At 41.9% G+C, this 20,579-nt stretch overlaps 2 protein-coding genes across 2 annotated transcripts in view; one reads left to right on the top strand and one right to left on the bottom strand.

The window, feature by feature from the left end:
• Nucleotides 1-20,579, top strand: part of LOC116302268 (hemicentin-1) — a 134,291-nt gene that overhangs the window by 11,255 nt on the left and 102,457 nt on the right. The window contains exons 3-4 of the mRNA XM_089039809.1: nt 2,988-3,242; nt 6,468-6,719. Coding sequence (XP_088895935.1) covers nt 2,988-3,242; nt 6,468-6,719 — 507 coding nt within the window. The remainder of the gene's footprint in view (nt 1-2,987; nt 3,243-6,467; nt 6,720-20,579) is intronic.
• Nucleotides 11,040-13,031, bottom strand: LOC148905675 (uncharacterized). Its single transcript, XM_089040239.1, has 2 exons — nt 11,454-13,031; nt 11,040-11,198 (listed from the first exon to the last, which is right to left on the bottom strand). Exons 1-2 carry the CDS (start codon nt 13,029-13,031, stop codon nt 11,040-11,042), a joined length of 1,737 nt encoding a protein of 578 aa, XP_088896365.1.

Below are 20,579 nucleotides of genomic sequence, written 5' to 3'. Positions count from 1 at the left end.
GTTTTTGTAATTGACCGAGTTTTTGTAATTGACCGAGTTTTTGCTGAATTGACCAAGTTTTTGTAATCGACAGAGTTTTTGTAATTGACCAAGTTTTTGTAAATGACCGAGTTTTTGTAATTGACCGAGTTTTTGTAATTGACCGAGTTTTTGTAATTGACAGAGTTTTGGTGATTGACAGAGCTATTGTAAATTGACCGAAGTTTTCGCAATGGACTATTTTTATAATCATTGATTGACAAAGAAACAACATATGGAACGTGCTTGTGTAATGCAATGCACTGATAAGTGTACACATTCAAGCGAAGTATTGCAATTGACAAACCAATATTCAGTTACATCGAAATGACAATTTTGAACCATTCCGCACGCCATAGTGATTTGATGAAAAGTTGTCATCGAAGTGTCGTAACTTTTCGTCATCAACATCATATTCACAATCATATTCAATATCATGTTATTCAATAAAGAAATTAAAAAAAAAATTAATTATTTAATAGCGGCATTGTGAAATCGAGGAAACCGAGGAAACCAAGGAAACCAAAAATACATAATATACTTATTAATATAAATATAATATAAATATGAAACTGTACCTAGTGGATAATTGTCAAGACATTAGAATAAGCTTCTGCATGAAAGTCTGTGTAATCAATATCTTGACAATTACCCACTAGGTACAGTTTCATATTTATATTATATTTATATTAATAAGTATTTTTGGTTTCCTTGGTTTCCTTGGTTTCCTCGATTTCGCAATGCCCATTTAATAGGTAAAAGTAAAGAAAAAACTCAGATGTTCTTGTGGCTACCTTCTGCCTGAGCTATCAGTAGCAATTTTATTGTCAATAAGGTGCTACTTTCGATAGTGAGGATTTTTTAATCGGTAAGATTTTAGTTTTGAGGAATAAAAAAATCTTTTGAAAATACTGTAAAATCCTGGATATATAAATCTCACCAAATTATAAGCACTCCCAGTTGAGTCTATCTTCTGCTAACACAAATATTCTTCCAGTTATATGTCCCCCCTCCCCCCATCTAAGCACATCTCTATTTCTGAAATTTCATGTTTATTCCATTAATGAAACACAAGACATATTGACTGTGAACATAAGAGAGAGAAATGCCATTTCCTCTTCATCCCAAACATTTTTTTGTTCCTTGTTGTAAGCCTTCCTCTCCAAATGTAAGCCCTCTGGAATTATTATTAGCTAGTTCATCAAAAACCATCAGAAATACTGTAAATATAAGCCCAGGACTTATGACTGGGATTTCACGATAATCATATTTTGTTTTTAACAATATATTATATTTTTTTAAACCTTTAAAAAATTTGAACTCAGAAGAACCTAGAAGACATTTATGTATTTTTAGTAGGTACTTAAGTATTTCAAGCTGATGTTTGTATTGCACCAGACATTTTGATGCCCACATGTATATGTCTGCAAATGTTAATAAAGATAGGTAATACAGCTATAGCATAGTATTATTATTTAGAACAAATAATATTTTTATTAGTATTGCTATAAACTTGGCAACTTCATTAAAATACTTTACATGTAATGGCTTAGAAATTGGAAGCTAGATGTTGATCAAGACATACAGGTACAGCATACATTGTTGACGATGATGATCTAACATGACAAATATTTCCCTTTGTTTATAGCTGGATATTGTTTTTATCTTGAGTTGCTGTACTAGTGTCCAACTGTTTATGTCTATTTCATATGCAAATCAAGCAATGTCTTATGATATAATTATTAATTATCAGATTGCGAAACTATGAGCATTTAAAATTATACACGGAAGGCATGTGTAACTATAACCAACATACAGTAATAATAACCAAAAAAACATTGAATTATTACTTTGTTGAACATCAAGATATTGCATATACCTATATATTAATAATGGTGACGTAGCATGACAAATATTTCATGTTTACAGTTGGGTTGATATTGTTTTCATCTTGAGTCAGATGACCTGTATCTATCCTACTGTTATATCTTTTTATATGCAAATTAGGCAATATGTCTTAGATATAACTTCCTGCTTTATATCCTTCAATCTGTGTTACCAAATTCTTGCTAGAAGGAAAAAATATCAGAAAATCAGTAGTTCCATTTAGAGGTTTTCATAACTACAAAACAATGTTTATGTTTTTAAACATATTCTCCTGATAGATATAATGCAGTATGAATTAATTGTTGGCATTTTGAATATGTTTGAACATGATTTTGTGAAGTATATTAATATATAGATGCCTAATTTTCACAATACTAATACTTCCATGGATGTTGAATGCAATTTGAATAATTCAATTGAAAATAACATATGTCAGCTCTTACTGAAAAAGATACCCGAGTGCTGTGTATCTAAGAGTGTTATCTAAATTTTATATTCTATGCTTGTCAAGCAGTATATGGAATATGCTACATGCATGACGTATCTCTATTTTAAAAGTTAGAAAAAAATGACAGTTTTCCACTGATATAGATTATTTTTCTTTATTTTATGTTTTCTTCATTTTCTTATATTTATTATTTTTGTAACCTTATAGACTTTTGTCACAATGATTGTAAGGTTCAGTAACACTTACAATGTCTTATAATTCAGGGTGCACACAGATCCTTGAAAATTCCTTGAATTTGACATTTCCTTGGAAACTAATTGAGTTTGACTTTTTTATAATAATTGTCCTTTAAAAGGGATAGGTCCTTGATTTTTTATGAAAATGTCCTTGAAGTTGCATTAATCATCCTTCAAAAAATAAAGCAATTGTCATTGACTGACTGATTGGCTGACTTTTAAAACTTTTTTCTATAGTAATGATGATAATACTAAATAAATATACATTCTGTAATAACTTAATGTTCCAAATTCTATGTTTTGTGACAGATGAGAGGGGCTGGTGAATGTGGTCATGAGGGAAGTTAATCACTTAGTTAATCACTCATGATTTTACTTGATTTGTTTAACGATTTCAGTTCCTTCGTCATGTAAAATATATCCTGATAAGAATATAACAGTTAACGAAACAGACAACGTGTCACTAAACGTCACCACCACAGGAAACCCACCTGTTTATGAGTACATCTGGACTCATCCTAATGGAAGTAGACTGACCACCAATAGCAGACTGACATTTACTGCCTCCAGACTAGATACTGGGACATACGAGGTGTCTGTGTATAATGGTGTTGGTGATCGGAGTATTTGCAAACGCCACATCACTGTACAATGTAAGTAATAATGCATGTAATATCAGTTATTGGACAGTATATTCTTTGATCATAATTGGTGTATGTTTATCTCTTATCGTGTCTTGTGGATCAGTTATTGCTGTGTGGACACACTAACCAGGACCAGTTGAACAAAAAGGCTTTAGCCAATCAGCAGAGAGTATTAACAGTATTTAAAGCCCCCCTTACAAAACTCCTTGATTTTCGCCATGTCTATGTCGTGATTGTTTAACATTCTACAAGTGCTCCTTGTTAGCTTAGTGTGTCCACACTGTGTCTGCACTGTCAGTAATTGTCCCTTTTATATATTAAGTGCATTTGGGATAATTTATGTTCTGGTTCATTCATTTCTCAGTTGCCTTATAATAATTAGTCACCCATGGATTTACCCACCTTTATCCTTAACATTAGTCTGCATAGCGGCCCTCTGTTTTTTTGCGAGGAGTGGGAGATTGGGGAAAATGAGGGGAGGGGAGGGAGAAGAGGAAAGGAGAGGGCCTGCCTCCAAGGCTCAGTATTTTGCATAGTCTATGTTAAAAATTTGAATGTAGAATCTGATTGGACAAGAACTATCGTGTCAATCATCAAGTGGCTAATCAATGATATCAAGTTCAAGGATATATCAAGTTCTGTATCAGAATCAAGGCGTTCACGTCTTTGACTGATGACGAAGAAAGTGTACATGTACTGAATTCGAAGATATTTTTTGTGTTTTATCAAATGTTGAGTTAAGATTTTTGTTAAAGTGCATATGACACGAAAACATTTTAATGTTTAAAATGTGTATTCTATTGGCATGAATAAGAATATCACAGTTAAATTTGTTTCAAAAACGTATTTCTCTAGAAATTCAAGAAAATTTAGCACATGTTGTGACGTCATTTTGTTTACAAGTCTCCAGATTTAGTTGCAAATACACGAAATTTGTTTGAATGCAGAATCTTAATTTCGGGTAGTACACTTTTCAGTTTCCCACCATTTGAAGAGTATTTCGTAAGCTATCAAATGAAGCTGAATAGAATATGCCTTTTGTTGTTATTTTATAAGAATTACAATTTATATTTAGTGCATTTCTACCGAATCTAGAGTACGTGTCAACAAAATGACGTCACAAATTGGGCTTAATTTTCTCAAATATCTCAAGAAATAAGCTTTTGAAACAAATTTTATTACGACATATTTATTATTATTAACAAACTATACATTTTAAACGATGAAATGTTTTCGTGTCATATACACTTTAAAGGAAGAGCAAAAGACGACTATATATAAACAGTCTATATATATTTTGGGTGAGATGTAAGCTTACTCTGAATTTTACCTACAGGATTTATTTGGGTTTCGGAACAACAGCATTACCATTTGGATTAACTATAACGACTTTTTTCGAGTTTTGTCAAATATTGTCCTTCTCAAGTTTTTAAGCCATCAATGTTTAGTTTGTCTAGGACTTCGAGAGTACGGAAATGTTTTGCAGGATCTTTATTTTCTTGCCAAACAAGCTTTTCATAGATCTTTCAAAATTTCCTCTCGCCTGAACTACCTGTAGTGCCAGATGATCCGAAGTTAGCATGTAGTTTTGGCTTATCAGAATTGGCTACAGAAGATATATTAAATCTTGATGTGGCTTTTATATATAGTATGCACTGTGTTATTGAAATTTCCAAACTGTATTTCAAAGCCACATTTACAGACTTCGGCAATACCTATCTGGCATTTTGACCGCCGTTTTTCCTACCATGTTTGTTTGTGTTGAGATCATTCCTGGTTTACTTTGATTGGTTTGTTTTGACAGTGATATTTAACAGGAAATTAATCTAAATCAAGGGGAGTATAAGTAAAATACTGGGCCTTGGAGTATTTGGAGGCAGGCCCTCGATCTTGACTCCTTTCTTCTTCCCCGGCCCCTCCCCTCCCCTCCTCTTCTCCAATCCCCACAAAAAACAGGCTGTTTGAAGCTGGCTAAAACACCTATAAAATATGGAACCCCCCTTGCAGCTATCTAATTTGCTGTTTCCAAATAAGTAGGGGAACTCTACATAATGTAAGCTGTTCAATAACCAACAACCACTCGTAGTTTGAGTAACGCATCTTGATGTTTTAAAGTTTTATTCTTGTCATACATGTATGATTATAGTGACCGTGACGTCAGGGAAGTCATTTGTGCTTATCTTTTGTTCCTTGTGGTTTGAAGTACTGGCTGTGTTACTGAAACAATAATCATGCTTTGCAAATTTAGCTGTACTAGTTCATGTTTGTATATTAAATGATGACTCCCCTGATGTCACCATCAGCATACAGTCCTTCGACTAAATGTTGTCATTTGATCGGCTTCATCCCTACGCGCCTAGACCGAAAAGGGTCATGTTTGCCGCATATGTTATCTAACACGTCTTGAGCCTACTGTTTTCAATCCCATTTAATTTGCTGAGACCATGCCTCAAGCATACAGCGAAGATTTAAACTGGCGAGCAGTTTGGATGACGCAATATCCGGGTAATTTACCCGTTTTCCTTCTCGGTCTAGGGGCGTAGGGATGATCCGATCAACGACAACGTTTAGTCAAAGGACTGCATGACAAGGATAAAACCTTTATGAACATCAGATGCATCACTCAAACTATGACATTTTTTTGGTCATTGAACAGTTCACATTATGTAGAATTTGTACCGAGAATATTTTCAGACGTGTCATAGGCACTTTAACGGTCTTTTTGTATAATAAGGCACATGCGATTTTACTACACCATTATATGTGTGTATCAAAATATTAGTCCTTCAGCTCATTAGTGTATCTTTGCTTCAAAGTATAGGTGCATAAGAACAACAGTGATATTTAACAGTAACACTTCCACAAAGTGGCTCGTCTTCCACTGAATTCCATTTGTATGTGTTTGTCATGGTATTTACCATCCGTAGTGGCATACCGTATTATTCATTTAAATGTACTTCCCTTAGTTTAGCATGTGCTGAGTTGTAGATATTTTACCACTTACTGTTTTCATTGCTATGCGCTTATCAAGAGAATAGCCGCAACATAAAACCTGTCAATACAAGGTCACTGATACACTACATTCAATTAGTGGATATGCGCTTAGCAATGAAAACAGTGGTAGAATTCTGTTTCTTTATTTTAGAGGGGATGATGGGATAAGGAGGTTGATCTCTTATTTTACTTTATCAATACTGGAACATCGATTTTACTTGTTTCTTTTAACAATTTCAGTTCCTTCATCGTGTACTATACATCCTGATGCAACAACAGTTAAGGAAGCAGACAATGTGTTACTAAACGTCACCACCACAGGATACCCACCTGTTTATGAGTACATCTGGACTCATCCTAATGGAAGTAGACTGACCGCCAATAGCAGACTCACATTTACTGCCTCAAGACAAGATACTGGGACATACAAGGTGTCTGTGTATAATGGTTTTGGTGATCGGAGTATTTGCACAAGTAACGTGACTGTACAATGTAAGCTGATGCATTTATTATGTAGTTAGATATTGCATATTAGTCTTGAATTGATATTTGAAATCTGGATTTTGATTTGGGAGAACATATATAATATAGGTAACTCAGAGTTCTGTGTCATTCATTTGTCATTTGTCTTTGAGGAGACTGTCTACTATATTGAAACAATCCATAACATTGTTTTTGAATCACGATTATTTCAACCCAAATTTAATGGTGATTTCAAATATGGAAAGCGGTTATTTTCGAGATAATTACGATTAAAAACAAAAGCGTATATCAACAAATTTTTGAGAAAAAGGAAGCGGAAAAGGAAAAATAAAATCATAAGGTCATCAGTAATCAAGCCTTAATTTGAAGTTATCCCCCCCCCCCCACCCCACCCCAGAAAACCTTGAAAAACTCATATTTCGTTCTTTTTTTCTTTGATGGGTAGGGAGGGGAGAGATGAGTTTGTAATTAATTTATCATTCTATAAATAATAATAAAATAGGATTAGTTGTAGTTTTATCAACCCATATTTTAATTCTTTTCCATGAGGACAATTTATCGTACATTTTTCAAAATCCATTCCCTTGTGATATTTTGTTTCCTACTTTCTACGTCCTTTCTTTTCTTCTTCCGTTCCTCCCGATTGTTACTTACTCCCGATAAAAATGTAATCAAATTTATTTTTCTACTGATATTATGCTAGCAGCAGTAAGGGGGACTCGCGATCGATGCCGTATATTTGCGGGTTTTACCCGGGAAATTACGAACGCGGGTACAGCAGATTTACGGGATTTCCTTACTGCTGCTCTGTTGGGTACTGCAAACGGAGGTAAAAAATATCTTATAAATATACGATGCACGAATGTAAGAAGTTCGTTAACGACTTTTGCATAATTTGTCTAAGACCTAAAGTTATCGTACCTAAGCCAGAACCCTTTTGGTGTTGTGGTAAGAAAATGCAAATAGAAGACGACACGTCAGCGCAGTGTTACGAATGTGGTAAGAATATTCGTAATGCCGTACCAAATGCTACCAGAGAGCAGTATTACGCCAATGGAGGTCGTAAGAAGACTCCATACAAAAGAATAAAATACTTCAGAGACTGGATGAGTCATATCCAAGGTTATCGACCGGTATATTTAAACAACGAAGTAAAGAAGAAAATCATAGACCATTTAGAAGAACCAACGCCACAAAGCCTACGGAAGACATTGAAAACATTAAAACTAGGGAAATATTACAAAGCTATTCCCTATCTTTTGTCTGAAATTACCGGTAAGTCTATTCCCGAGGTTTCTGATATGACAAAAGCCGAGTGGATGTTTTGTCGGCTGGATAAGGATATTCCTTATTACCCCGACGTAATTTACGAAATATTTTACAAAATAGACCCCAACCACCCCCTATTAGAATGGATTCCGAGAAGATGAAATGTGCAGTCGAAATCCCCATGTGATGTCTACTGAGCGAGTTTTCTTTGTAGATCTTCCTTTGCCTTCTGGTAGATCTGTTTGCGAGATTCCTCGGAAAGATCTTTCACGATGGTTTTTTTATTGCCCGACTTTAATTCGCCGTATTTCTTTTCCTCCGCGAGGATCAAAGAAAACTCCGTGTCGTCTATGCGGCGGTCCCGCAGAGCTTGGGAGACTAAGTCGGCGATGGTGTTAGCCTTTGCTCTTGCCAGGGCTATGTGTGTGTCGTGCTTGGATATCTTACCGGACAATTGCTTTATAATGCCTGTCATAACAGCGGAAACGATGCCGCAGACGGCGCCGACGCTGGCCAAAGGAACGCCAACGACTATTCCAGGGCCGGTGAGTGAGGTAGCAACGCCGGTGCCTGTTAACGCCACGGACATGGAGCCTGAAGTTATTGCGATTTTATGTAGTATGCTTCGGGCTCTGGCATACTTTTTCCTGACCTCCTCATAGTGTTTCGTTTGACCCTCTAAGTAAGCGAGGATTAGATTTGCCTTATTCAAGCGGAAGTTTTCAGCGTTTAATTCGTTAGGTCCCTCCTTAGGTAAATCAGGATAAAGTGGAGGTGCTGATGGTATAACATCCATTATATACTAATGTACGACGCTTTTGGAAATAACATAGCGGCGCAGCCGCATCATGACAACAGGGATTATTGGAACTGGAGGGCCTTTAGGAAGATGTTTCCACATGCAGACCCTAGTAAGTTTGAAAGAAGGCCCGACGGTATTTACTATAACGGCTCCAGAATGTACAGCAATGCGGACTTGAAGCCTACGCTGGTGGGGCAAATAGACAATCAACTGAAGCATTCGCCAACGCATGTTGAACCCAGTTGGTCAAAGGAATTATTGCTTGATACCAGTACTTATCCGATACCCGCAGTTACGTTTAATGAACATCCAAGCTTGGACCTAACGTTGAACATGCGGATCTCTAACAACCGTTCCTTTCCGTTAAAGGTGCGAGATATCTTCAAAGACGTACCCATTAATCATACCACCGCTAAGGAATCTCATGAATGGTTAAGTGGTCCTAACATGCGTTATTGGCCGCAGCAATTGAACTTTGCGGTTTGGTGTGCCACTAGCGGCTGCGGTGTAAGTGCAAACTTGATGAAGAATTCAATATTCATGTTTCACTTCCACTTCACGGTTAGAAGAATACTACATGAAATGGGTGTTATTGCGCTGCCGGGAGATGCCACGTTTTATCCAAGAGACAATAAATACGACGTTCCAGCCTACAACAGGCTTTGTAAGGAGTTTGACGTTGTGGGAAAAGACTTTAGATGCACTGTCGGTGCTAACAATGGCTTGGGGCATATTTGGGCTTATTGGGGGATTGGTGGACATGTGTTAAGTGATAAGGAAGTTCATGCATTGAATCTACGATGGAACACTGGGTATCACAAAGAAACTCACGACAGTAGCACCTTCTTTGAACCAAATACCAAAACCACTAAGGAAGACCGCGATGGACCTTTGTTCAAAGACGAGGGCGGTAAGTATGCAGGGGCTAACCCGCTGATTATCAAGATTACCAACGACGAGCAAACGAAGCAATACTTTAATTTCATACCCCCAGAAGGTAAAGGACTAACCAAAGCCGGCCTTGCCCGTTTGAACCGCAGCATAGAAGCTTACGTGTATTCCATTTTGGGAGCTCAGGTAAACACCCGATCCAGCATAATCGGAAATACGGGCGCCGCAGAAGAAACGCGAGCCGAAGCTTTGATTCTATTCGAAAGTTCAATCTTGGAGGGTGACATTAGCAAGGGCGTACAGCGTTACCAACTAGCTATACAAAATTCTAAGGCGAGGTTGGACTATGCAGTAGCCCCGGGTTGTTGGTTAATGCCTAGTAATTTATCTATAAATACTGGTTCTGTAGTAGGATACAACAACAAACTTCAACGAGCTACTAAGGATATGAAGTTTGGGGTGAATGACGTGAACTCTGACACTCTTAGAAGGCACTTTGTTGAACAGCCTAAAAAAATGCACCATACGCAACCACCTAAGGAAGCGCACCATACGCAAGCGCCTAAGAAAGAACCACACCGAGCGCCTAAAAAGGAGGAGGAATATGACCATAACTTATTAAAAGCCGGCTTAACAGTCGCAAGCATTGGTCTGAGCTATTATATATGGCGATGAACAACCCCTACGTAGCTGGAGTAGATTGCGTCTATACGACTTACACAGGCGAGAAAAAATACAACCAGAGCTCTTGGGTTGATGTCACGGGCATGTCCGTGAATTTGAACTACTCAGGAAAGAAGTTAATCCTTTGTAGTATTTGCATTGGTACGAGCAGCCATGCCAACGTCGGCTTTAGGTTCCTGGATGAGAATGGCGTACTGCAGCCTATGAGAAATAAGACAAACAACAGGGAGCCTGCGCATTTCTCCGTAGAGCCGCCAACGACGAGCGTCGAGAATCTTTCCGTTTGGACTTTTCACATGGTTGCTGACTGCCACGGAAAAGTAAAGCTGCAAATACGCGTAGATGACAGCGGGACGGCTACCGTGAATAGTATATATGACCAAAGGGATAATGATTACAATCACGCGACCATTAGCGCCCTTGCGGTGTTAAGTATATGAATCCACACGTAAGGGAAGATTGGTTTCTCCATTACTTGGAGGAAAAGGAGTACGTGGGCGACAAGTGGCAGGACACTGGATTATGGGTGAGGGTTGGGGGCCTGGGATTGATAATGTGTACTATTAGTGTCAGTACGGGGTATGGGTGTCACCTCGGCTTTAGAATTTTAGATGAAACCAACACCCCATTGCCGCCTTATGAAACGAAAGGCAGCAGGCATGCAGTTCACTTTTCGACGCAGCCTAGTCCACCCAGCGTAGAAGATCTAACGCCCGTGACTTTTTACATGGTAGCCAATTGCCAATATGCGAAGCTTCAAGTTCGACCCAGCCATGGTGCTCTTGGTCGTCCCGGCGCGTTTCGAATGAATGCTGCTCCGGCAGTCGGTCCTCCGACGGATGCTATTTGGAATCATAAGACCATTAGCACCATGAGTGTGCTGCCCCTGATACCAAATTATCAAGGCGGTGCGAATACTATCTTTACTTATCCCCAGTCGAGAACACCTCGGGCGACCGACGACGATAAGCCACCAGTAATACACAAGGACAAGATCAACCCTTCATCTTCTTCAGAAGTACCACTCCAATAGCGACGACCAAGATCCAAATGTTATTCCCCACAAACTTTAGCAGTTCGCCGCCGGTTCTTAATACCAGGCTAAGAACGCTACCAAGCAGACCGGGAATGCTGGCTGCCATTGTTTTTCCCAGGGCTATTAGGCCCGCACCTAATTTTTTCCCCATTTCCCCCATTTCTTTTCCCACCTTTTTTCCAAGCGCCTTTGCACCTGAAGCCACACCGTTAATTGCATTCATAATTCCGGCAATAGCGCCTGCGAGCGCTACGGCAAACGCCAGCGGCACGCCGTACCTCCGAAGGCCTCTTAGTATTTTTTGTCTGGTGGTAAGCCCTAGCTCCCTTTCCAAGCCTTCCTTTTGCGCCTGCAACTCCGCAATCCTTTCCTCTAGGGACCCTACTTGCGCCCGAGCTGCTTCTCTTTCCCCGTCGGCGCGGGTTTGATCGTCGATTATTTCCCGTTGCGTTTGTATTTGCCTTTCCAGGTTCTCTATGGCTTGCTCTCTTTGTCTTAATTGCTCCCCTTTAACGATGATTTCCGCGTTTAACCGCCGCTCTTGCATTACCGAGGCTTCCAGCTGTGCACCCACGCGTCTAAGTTCGGCGTTCCTATCTCCAACGTCCATGACTGCGCGGTCGAAGTTCCTTCTAGCAGCGTCCCTTTCTTGCAGCAACATGCTAATGCGGTGCTGAGCGTCCTCGTCTTCCGCTTCGTTAGTTTCTTGTAATTCCTGTATTGCTCTTATGTACGCCTCGTCCTTAGTATCCATTTCTTGTTTTAGATCTTCAATATGTTCCGCCTGCTGCTGCAATTCAGCGTTTTTTTCGTCTAATTGCTCTGTGAGTTCGTCAAGTTGTCGTTTGTGTTCGTCTATGATTCTTTGCTGCGCATTTTCTTCCATGTTGAGTGATTCTAAAGACTGCTGCAGCTGCAGGGCAGCGCTGCTGCCCGACGGCGTACTCGTTAGCTTTTCCTCTACGTCTTCCTTGGTAGCTTGTATTTTTGCGAGCTTTCCTTGATCCTTATCCAGAATTCCGGAGATGGCATGCATTCGACTGGTAGCCTTGGGGGTCCTAAGACTTTTGAAGAATCGCGTACTTAGCCTTGTTGTTTCCTTACTAGTTAAGCTGGACAGCACGGATAAGTCAGGCATACCTAATGCTGTCGTTATTTCCTTCGGTAAGGCATTGTTAAGTGCGTTAGACTTTTTGTTTTGATAAAAGTCATACCACCTTTCCCTGCCCACGTAACGAATTTGGATTTGACCCTTGTCACCGCGTTGGAATTCTAAGAGAGTCGAACTGGCGTTAGGATATCTCTTACGCACGTCGGTAAGTAGCTTTTGGGGTACCGTTTCGCCGATAGCTGCCATTAAAGTTGGAGGAATTCGGGGGTCTGCAAAGAACCTTCCTTTACCATCGCGGATGACGTAAACCTTAGCGCCGCTTCTGGCAAGCCTACCCATAATTACTTCCCTGCCGTATTCGTCTTCTTCGAACATTAGCTGCGCTTTTTCAGGCATCCAATCGGGTAGTAGCTCCTGAAGCCTTTCAAAGTCGTCTGGCTGGTCTTCCATGGATTCGTCCATTTCTCGTTGTACTTTTTGCAACCACTCGTTGCTAGGAGCTTCAGGAACTAATCCTAAGTCATCCATTCGCATGTAAGGTGGGGGGGATTTGCCGGGGTTTTCCCTTTTGAACCTGTCCGTAAGGCTACGTAAGGCACCGCGGGCCCTTGGACCGTACTTGCGACGTAGCTTTTCAAGGAAGCCCGGCTTATCTGCTTCCGGCAGCAGGGTTTCATATTCTTCGTCGTTAATGTCTACTTGACCTTCTTCGGTAAGGGGATCGAAATCCGTTCCTTCTACGTCCATTATATATGATAAGCTCAAAGTTAAATCCCAACGTATTACCTAAGCAGGTTGGCGGGCTGAAAGCGGAACGCACCTTTCACCGGGTCACCTTTACCCCCAGCAGCGCAAAGCCAGGGGAAACGCTGTACGTAGGCGTGCCCCGCCTAACGGATAACCTAGTCCTAGTACCCGGTACCCTGGCGCTAAGGTTTGACCTAGCGGTGCAGTCAAGCCCCACAGATGAAAGGATTATCGTTAACAACGTGGGTCGCAACATCGTTTCTAAGATGCGCGTAAAGTTCGCCGGGGAATCCTTGCTGGACTTAAATAGGTACGATCTGTATACCACGTACAAAGACTTATGGTTGACAGCCTTTGACCGCGCGCAAAGGATAGAACAAGGAATTGGTAGTGTCATTCTACGTAAGGTCCGCACACCTACGAAAACGCAACCTACTGACGGCAGCGGAGAAACCGCAGTGGCAGACGCAAAGCGAATAAAGACCGCCTATGGTAGCAAGTATGTCATACCACTGGACTTTGAAGTGATTACGAATCACGGTGTCTATTACCCAAGACAGTTATCCGAACTGCAGTTTGAAGTAACTTTAGCAGATGCTAATAACATCATTGGTGGGCTGACCACTGCACTTACCACGACAACCCCATACTCTATTACCAACTTAGAATTACAGTACGAAACGGTATACAGCGAAGAGCTGGCCCGTAGCGCTGGCATGGAATACAGCTCCGGAAAGGCATTCCTTTACGACCACGTAGTGATGTATAAGACGTTTAGCTTCTTGGATAAGACGGATGAGGTTATCAACCAAAGCATTAACCTTCCCCGAAGAAGTCTCACGGGGCTGATGTTGGTGTTTGCCAAACCCTACGAGGCCGGTAAGCGCGAATCCGAAGCCTTTCACAACCCCAACATTACCAACGTTGGCGTGAATATCAACGGCGTTCCAAACAAGGTCTACTCCCAGGGAATAAAGCCCGCAGACGTGTACAGGGAGGCAAAGCGCAAGTTTGGTGATCAGATATCCCCCGCAGAATTCTTTAATGATAAGTATGCGCTGTGGATCGATATGCGCACCATTAACGACGAAGACCTACATGGCCAGGGTTTGCGGTTGGTAAATACGCAGGATGGCATAACATTGGAGATCAAGCGCACCAAGAATGCCTCCGCGGGCGACGGTGATAAGATAAACTGCTACGTCTTCGTCGTGTCTGACGCGCAACTGAGCGTAGAAATGAACCAATTGAAAAGCGTTGCCTATTAATGACTTCGTTGCCTCAGCCATTCTAAAAATAAAATATTCCTTACGTATAATATGCTTCGCGTATTTGAAAACAACGACACCAAACTGCAATGCATAGTGCAAGGCAACGAACTGTACTTCAAAGCAAAGGAAGTGGCGCTGGCGTTGGGCTATGAGCGCCCAAAAGATGCAATTAAGGTGCATGTTCGTGAAAAGTATAAGAAAAGGCTTAGCGAACTTAGAATGGAGGTGAATCGCCTCCCTTCCAGTTCACACCCACATTCCCTGTACGTGAACGAATCCGGGTTGTATCAGCTGATATTTAGCTCTAAGATGCCAAAGGCAGAGGCATTCCAGGTTTGGGTGCTCGAAGAAGTCCTACCCGCGTTGAGAAAGACTGGTAAGTATGCGATGGACAAACGCTTCGACAGCCCGAATAAATTAGTTTTTAAGATAGAAAATGAAGCTGACCTGCATGCAAAGGTCGTCGACTACACACGTAGGTTTTACCCCGATTTCATCATAGCGCCGGGTCTTGGCGAACTTCAAGATTCAGACAGCAAGCGAATAACATGCTGGCGAAAAGGCTACCAAGCCGGCCAGCCAGACCTTTTAATCCTTAACGCCCACAAGAAATACCGCGGGTTGTGCATTGAGTTGAAAACCCCAAAAGGAAACGGCGTATTGTCCGCAAAGCAATCTAAGAAAATCTCACAGCTTGACGTAAATGGTTACCTAACTATGGTTAGCAACGATTACGACGTCATCTGTCGTGCCCTCATGGATTATGCGGACGGCATTCGTATTCCCTGTAAGGGCTGTGTAAAGCGGTTCAAATCCTACGACACTTTGAAAACGCACCTAAAGATATTCCATAGGTATAATGAAGCTCAACTTAATTCACTGGCGTGATCTCGTCCACGGTAAAGCATACGAAATAAAAAATTACGTCGTCTTCGAAGACATCGACCGTTTACGGTTAGTCCTCAAAGACTTAGAAGGTAAGGAATATTCCCTTTGGGCGCCGGATTGCGTGCGGTACGTAATTCAGGGCGAGGAATTCACCCACTTACGCAGCTATGGTAAAGTAAATGGCCGATGGAAGTTTGACATTGAAAGAACAGTCACTCCATCTCCTCTTTGTAGTTAAGCGCCCGCTGCGCTTTAGGATCCGCGGAGCACCAATGCCCCACAAAGGATCCTTCGGAGAATACCCTGTCGCAATGAAGGCAGGTGTATTTTTTACGCGGTTTGGGTATCGGTATGCAGTCGGCAGGTAGTTCGCAAGTAATACAGTCCATATATTGAAAGGGTAATTAGAATGCCTCCCAGAAAGGCAGCTACCTTTAAAAGGGGTCCTTATTATTATTGTTGTTTTGTTAAATGTTGATGATACTTAACAAACAACAATAAAAATAAGAACGGGATTTGAGACTCTTTGCACAAACCCTATCTTACTATTTTAGTTCCCTTCCTAACTTCTACGGGCTTTCCTTGCCACCTCGTTACTGACATGCCAAGCTTCGAAGCGATCTAAGTACTCTTTAAAGCCGCCTTGACCCTCATACAAACACTGCCAAATATGTTGACCGCTCCTTTGACAGCCGCAGCGCTGACAGTTGGCCTCCCAGTACTCTCTATTTTCCCACCTTACACCTTCTACAAGGTCAAACTCCGCAAACGTTTCGTCTATTTCTTTCTTCCTTTGCGTTAACTCTTTCGTGGTGTCAACCGGACAACATCGGGCGGCAACGTCACCGTGCTCCTCACATGCTACGCCCAGCAGATCGTAATTACCAAGGCATCTATGTCGGTGCCAGGCGTCGGTAACGTCCTCGTCGCAGCGCACGCATACGTTCTTTAAACAAACCCTTCTGCTACGATGGTACTCCAACGCCTGCGCGCTGCTAAACTGCTTATCACAGTCCTCGCAAACGGTAACGTTGTTTACTTCCTTACTGCATACCCGTCTTTCGACGTGATATTGCAATCTTTGCTTGCTGCTGAACTCCCTTTCACATTGCTTGCACTTCATTATAACTAAGTGTTATTTAAGCCTTATAAGGGATACTTAATAAAGTCCTGCACGCTTTCTTTCGCCCAACCGGCCATCGTCAAAAGCGCACCAAACCTTTCCGCGCGCTTCAGACCGCACATTTCATCGTACAACTCCTGCACGCGCTCTTTTAACCGATCGATCTCCTCCCTTTGCATTTCTATGGTGTCTCTCTTATCTTTTGCGTCGGCGGCAATCCTTCTTACTGCTTCCACTGGGTCCATCGTATATATAATGAACCATATTCCCTGCAATGCTCTGATCGTAGGACCAACCGGCTGCGGCAAAACGCAGTTCGTAGTGGAGCAGCTATTAGGACCCTTTAGATACCGTTTCGACTACATCGTGCTACTTTGTCCCACCTATGTGAATAACCGCACCTGGACGGGCATAGGAGTGAAAGATGACGACTTCTTCGTAGATATCTTAGATCCTAATGAGTTATCCAGCCATTTGAAGTTTTGGCATAAGCAATTCCCCAAGGACACGCAGACACTACTCATATTGGATGACATTGCCTGCGGGGACGACGTAAAAAAGCGCACCTCCGAGCTCGTTAAACTCGCCTTTAGCGGCAGACACGACAATATCAGCGTTTGGTTGCTTTCCCAGCAGCTTACCAGTGTCTCTAAGCCCTTCAGGGAAAACATAGGTTCACTTGTCGTATTTTATACTCCGAGCAAGTCTGACCTGGAAACCATCTTAAGCGACTACGGCGGTGAGATAAGCAAGGAACAGTTACACGAATACATGCGGCATCTAAAGACGCACCAACATTCCAAAATGATCTTCTCTTTGAGGTTTCCCTACACGGTTGGAATCTATGATTCCTAATGTATATGGAGATTGAGCAGCTCTTAGATGAAGTCCCCACACAGTTAGACGAAAGTAACCTTAAGGAACAACTCAACGTCCTTGTGTCTTCTGGGAAGTGCAAAGAAATGATAGGCAAGGAACTTACCCATGAGCAGGTTAATAAGTTGTCAGAAGAGGAAGTTAAGAAGTTCCATAAGAGGTATGAGGCTGCCCTTGCAAGTAAGACCACGGACGCCGTAGCAGACTCCGCTATCCGACTTGCAACTAAATTGCTTGGACTTGCGCTGCCCATAGACGACGTGGAGCAACTGCGGAAGGACATAAGCGAGGACTATGTCATCGCCCAAGAACTTAAGATAACCTGCGGGTGGTTGTCTTTGAAGTGCGGTAAGTTAATGGCAGTCGCCTCTGTGGCTTTGCACGTAGCTCAGCATGTCGACTTGAAGGAGGTACTAGGTTCCTTCGGAACATCTTGGAAGGACTTTAAGAAGGACAGAGAAGTCGAAAAGGTCTTCCAGGCAGCACTTACTGATAATCAAGTCACCTCAAGTACTTAGTCAAGTCATTATCAAGTACTTAGTCAAGTCGTCCTTAAGTCATTGTCAAGTACTTAGTCAAGTCGTCTTAAGTACTTAGTCAAGTCATTCTCAAGTACTTAGTCAAGTCGTCCTTAAGTCGTCTTAAGTACTTAGTCAAGTCATTGTCAAGTCGTCCTTAAGTACTTAATCAAGTCATCCTTAAGTCATTGTCAAGTCGCCGTCAAGTTATTATCAAGTCCTTCAAGTCCCTTAATATAAGATGAGTGGCACCGAAGAACAACCACCCGTAGAAGATACCAAGATTACCAAGGCTAAATCTCCGGGCAGAGTCGCTGCTGGAAAGAAGCTCGCAGAGATGAATAAAAAGAACAAGGCAAAAAAGGAGGAAAAGGTAGAAGAAGAGGAATCCTTCATTAATCCTGGGTACGTCATTGGCGCGTTAGGAGTTGCTATAGCAGCAGGCAGCCTTTACTTACAATGGCGGGCAACGAAAAAGGTAGAACCACCAACGTATCGCGCACCTGTGGAGGTTAGAAAAAGTAAGATCCCTGAAATGGAGTAAATTTATCACCCGTGGCGACCTAGATTTTCCTTCTCGCTCTGTAATATAATGTCAACCGCGTTGTTGAAAACTGTTGAAGAAGCAGCTATTATTACTTCCATCATTGCGGGTATTGGTTGGGTAGGTAAGAAAGTGCTCAAAGAAGACTTTACTGAAGACCCAAGCAAGAGCTTCGCTAATTTTGCTAAGATGACCGCTGCCGTAGGCGGGGCTATCATGCTAAAGAATTACCTACAGAAGGAAAAGTACATTCCTAATGTATAAATGGTTAGCTTAGTCGCAGGTGGAGTTATTGCAGCTTTAGCATTCACTGGGGCTAATTATGGCGGTAGATATCTGGATAAATTAGTTAGCGGTGATAGAAACGCAGAATCTAACGCTGAGAGGAAGAGACACGACTTAGCGCTGGAGAAATATCAGCGGGACGTGGCGGCTTGGAATGAAAAAAGACAAGCTTACAGGGATTGGTTGGATAAGAACTACCAAGACAAAATGCAGGCGGATAAGAACTTCGAAAACACAGACTACGCCTTTAAACTTTATGCGCAAGCACACCCCGCGGCATCGACGGGGTCGGTGCCCCTTAGAATGAGAAAGCCTCAGTTCAAGAATTACTACCAGCCTTCTAAGAAACAAAAAGACAATGAATTGGTCTTTGTAGGAGTCGCAGGGCTGGCGGGAGGCGTAGCTTTGGCGTACTTAGTCTAAGCTACGCTTAGCCTCTAGTGGCGCCTTTGGCGCCTAGAATATAATGATCGTCTTTTTGGAAAGCGATAAAAATAACTTTACCACTTATTTAAATCCTCCCATCCGCGCGGAAAGGGTCCGGCTGGTTAGTTGCTCTTTGTACAATTCTTGGTATAATTTAGTCAATGCCTTGATCACTGAGCATAAAGGCGGCGGCAATTATCAAGGCGTATTGCTGCCCGATGGACATTACACACCAATCACCCTTGCTAAGGAATTAGCAAAACATGGTTATACTCTCACCACAGGATTGCCGCACGAAATGACCCTCAAACATAATATGTCAAATTATTCAATGACTTTTGGAAAGTCTGACCCATTGGGGTCATTATTATGTGCCTCGGGCAAGGAAATTACCAACACAGCCAAACCTGTAAATTGGAAAGTCGCATCCTCTTACGAAGTCTATTGCGATTTGGTCCATAGTTACAACAATGGAGAAAAGTCTTCTCTTATGTCCAAGTTCCTGCCCAAAGGTAATCCATTCGACCTGGTAGAATACACGCCCATTTCTTTAAACTATGACTTGTCTAATTTGGTAGAAAGCATAAACATCACCATTAAAGTGGACGGAAAGACGGTGGATTTTAACGGACGCAAGATCAATCTCGTTTTGGAATTCATATAATGGGCCGCCTGGAGGACAAACTTAAAAGGATTTACTATGGGCCTGAAGGCTATTGGAAAGGAGCGTCGGCTATTAAGAAACTCGCGACCGCGGCCAGGGTATCAGAAGAAACGGCTAAGAACTGGCTAAGAAAACAAACCCTCTGGTAGGTTTATCTTCCCGTGCCCAAGTACATTCCCAGACCCAGCTTCACCGTAAATGCCCCTAATGAAGTTCATCAAGCGGATTTGCTTTTCTTACCGCACGACAAGGTGAGAAAAAAGACCTATAGGTACGCTTTGACCGTAGTTGATATCGCAAGCAGATACAAGGACGCCGAACCCATAACCAGCAAGGATTCTGGGGAAGTCGCAGAAGCCCTAGGTAGGATTTATAAGCGCATCTTGAAATGGCCTAAGCTGCTGCAAGTGGATGCGGGGACAGAGTTCATGGGCGTGGTTACCAAAACCCTGAAAGACCACAGCACCAAGATTAGAAGAGCCGAGGCAGAGTACCACAGGGGTCAGAGCATTGTCGAAAGATTCAATAAGACCCTGGCCGAGCGTCTCTTTGGATACCAGTATTGGAAAGAGCTGGAAGATCCCTCCAAACGCAACAGGGAATGGACTCAGCGGCTCCCCCAGGTCGTCGCGGCTTTGAACAACGAGGCGGCCAGGGCTACGGGAATAAAACCCAAGGATGCCATAAAAAAGAAACACGTGGAACACAAGTCCTACGTCAGAAGTTCGAGGGCG

The sequence above is a fragment of the Actinia tenebrosa genome, unplaced genomic scaffold, assembly GCF_029948245.1.
Source record: "Actinia tenebrosa isolate PJP-AT-01 unplaced genomic scaffold, QUT_ActTen_1.0 PGA_scaffold7__59_contigs__length_16204524, whole genome shotgun sequence".
Classification (NCBI taxonomy): Eukaryota; Metazoa; Cnidaria; class Anthozoa; order Actiniaria; family Actiniidae; genus Actinia; species Actinia tenebrosa.
Note: the sequence above shows the minus strand (reverse complement) of the source record. Positions and strands in the feature narration are given on the sequence as shown.

Bases quoted from the DNA above. Each gene is read 5' to 3' on its own strand.
- LOC148905675 (XM_089040239.1), bottom strand. From the start codon at position 13,031: ATGGATGACTTAGGATTAGTTCCTGAAGCTCCTAGCAACGAGTGGTTG. The intron at 11,199-11,453 runs GTATTAAGAACC...GATTCCAAATAG, and splicing joins TTGGTAGCGTTCTTAGCCTG to CATCCGTCGGAGGACCGACT.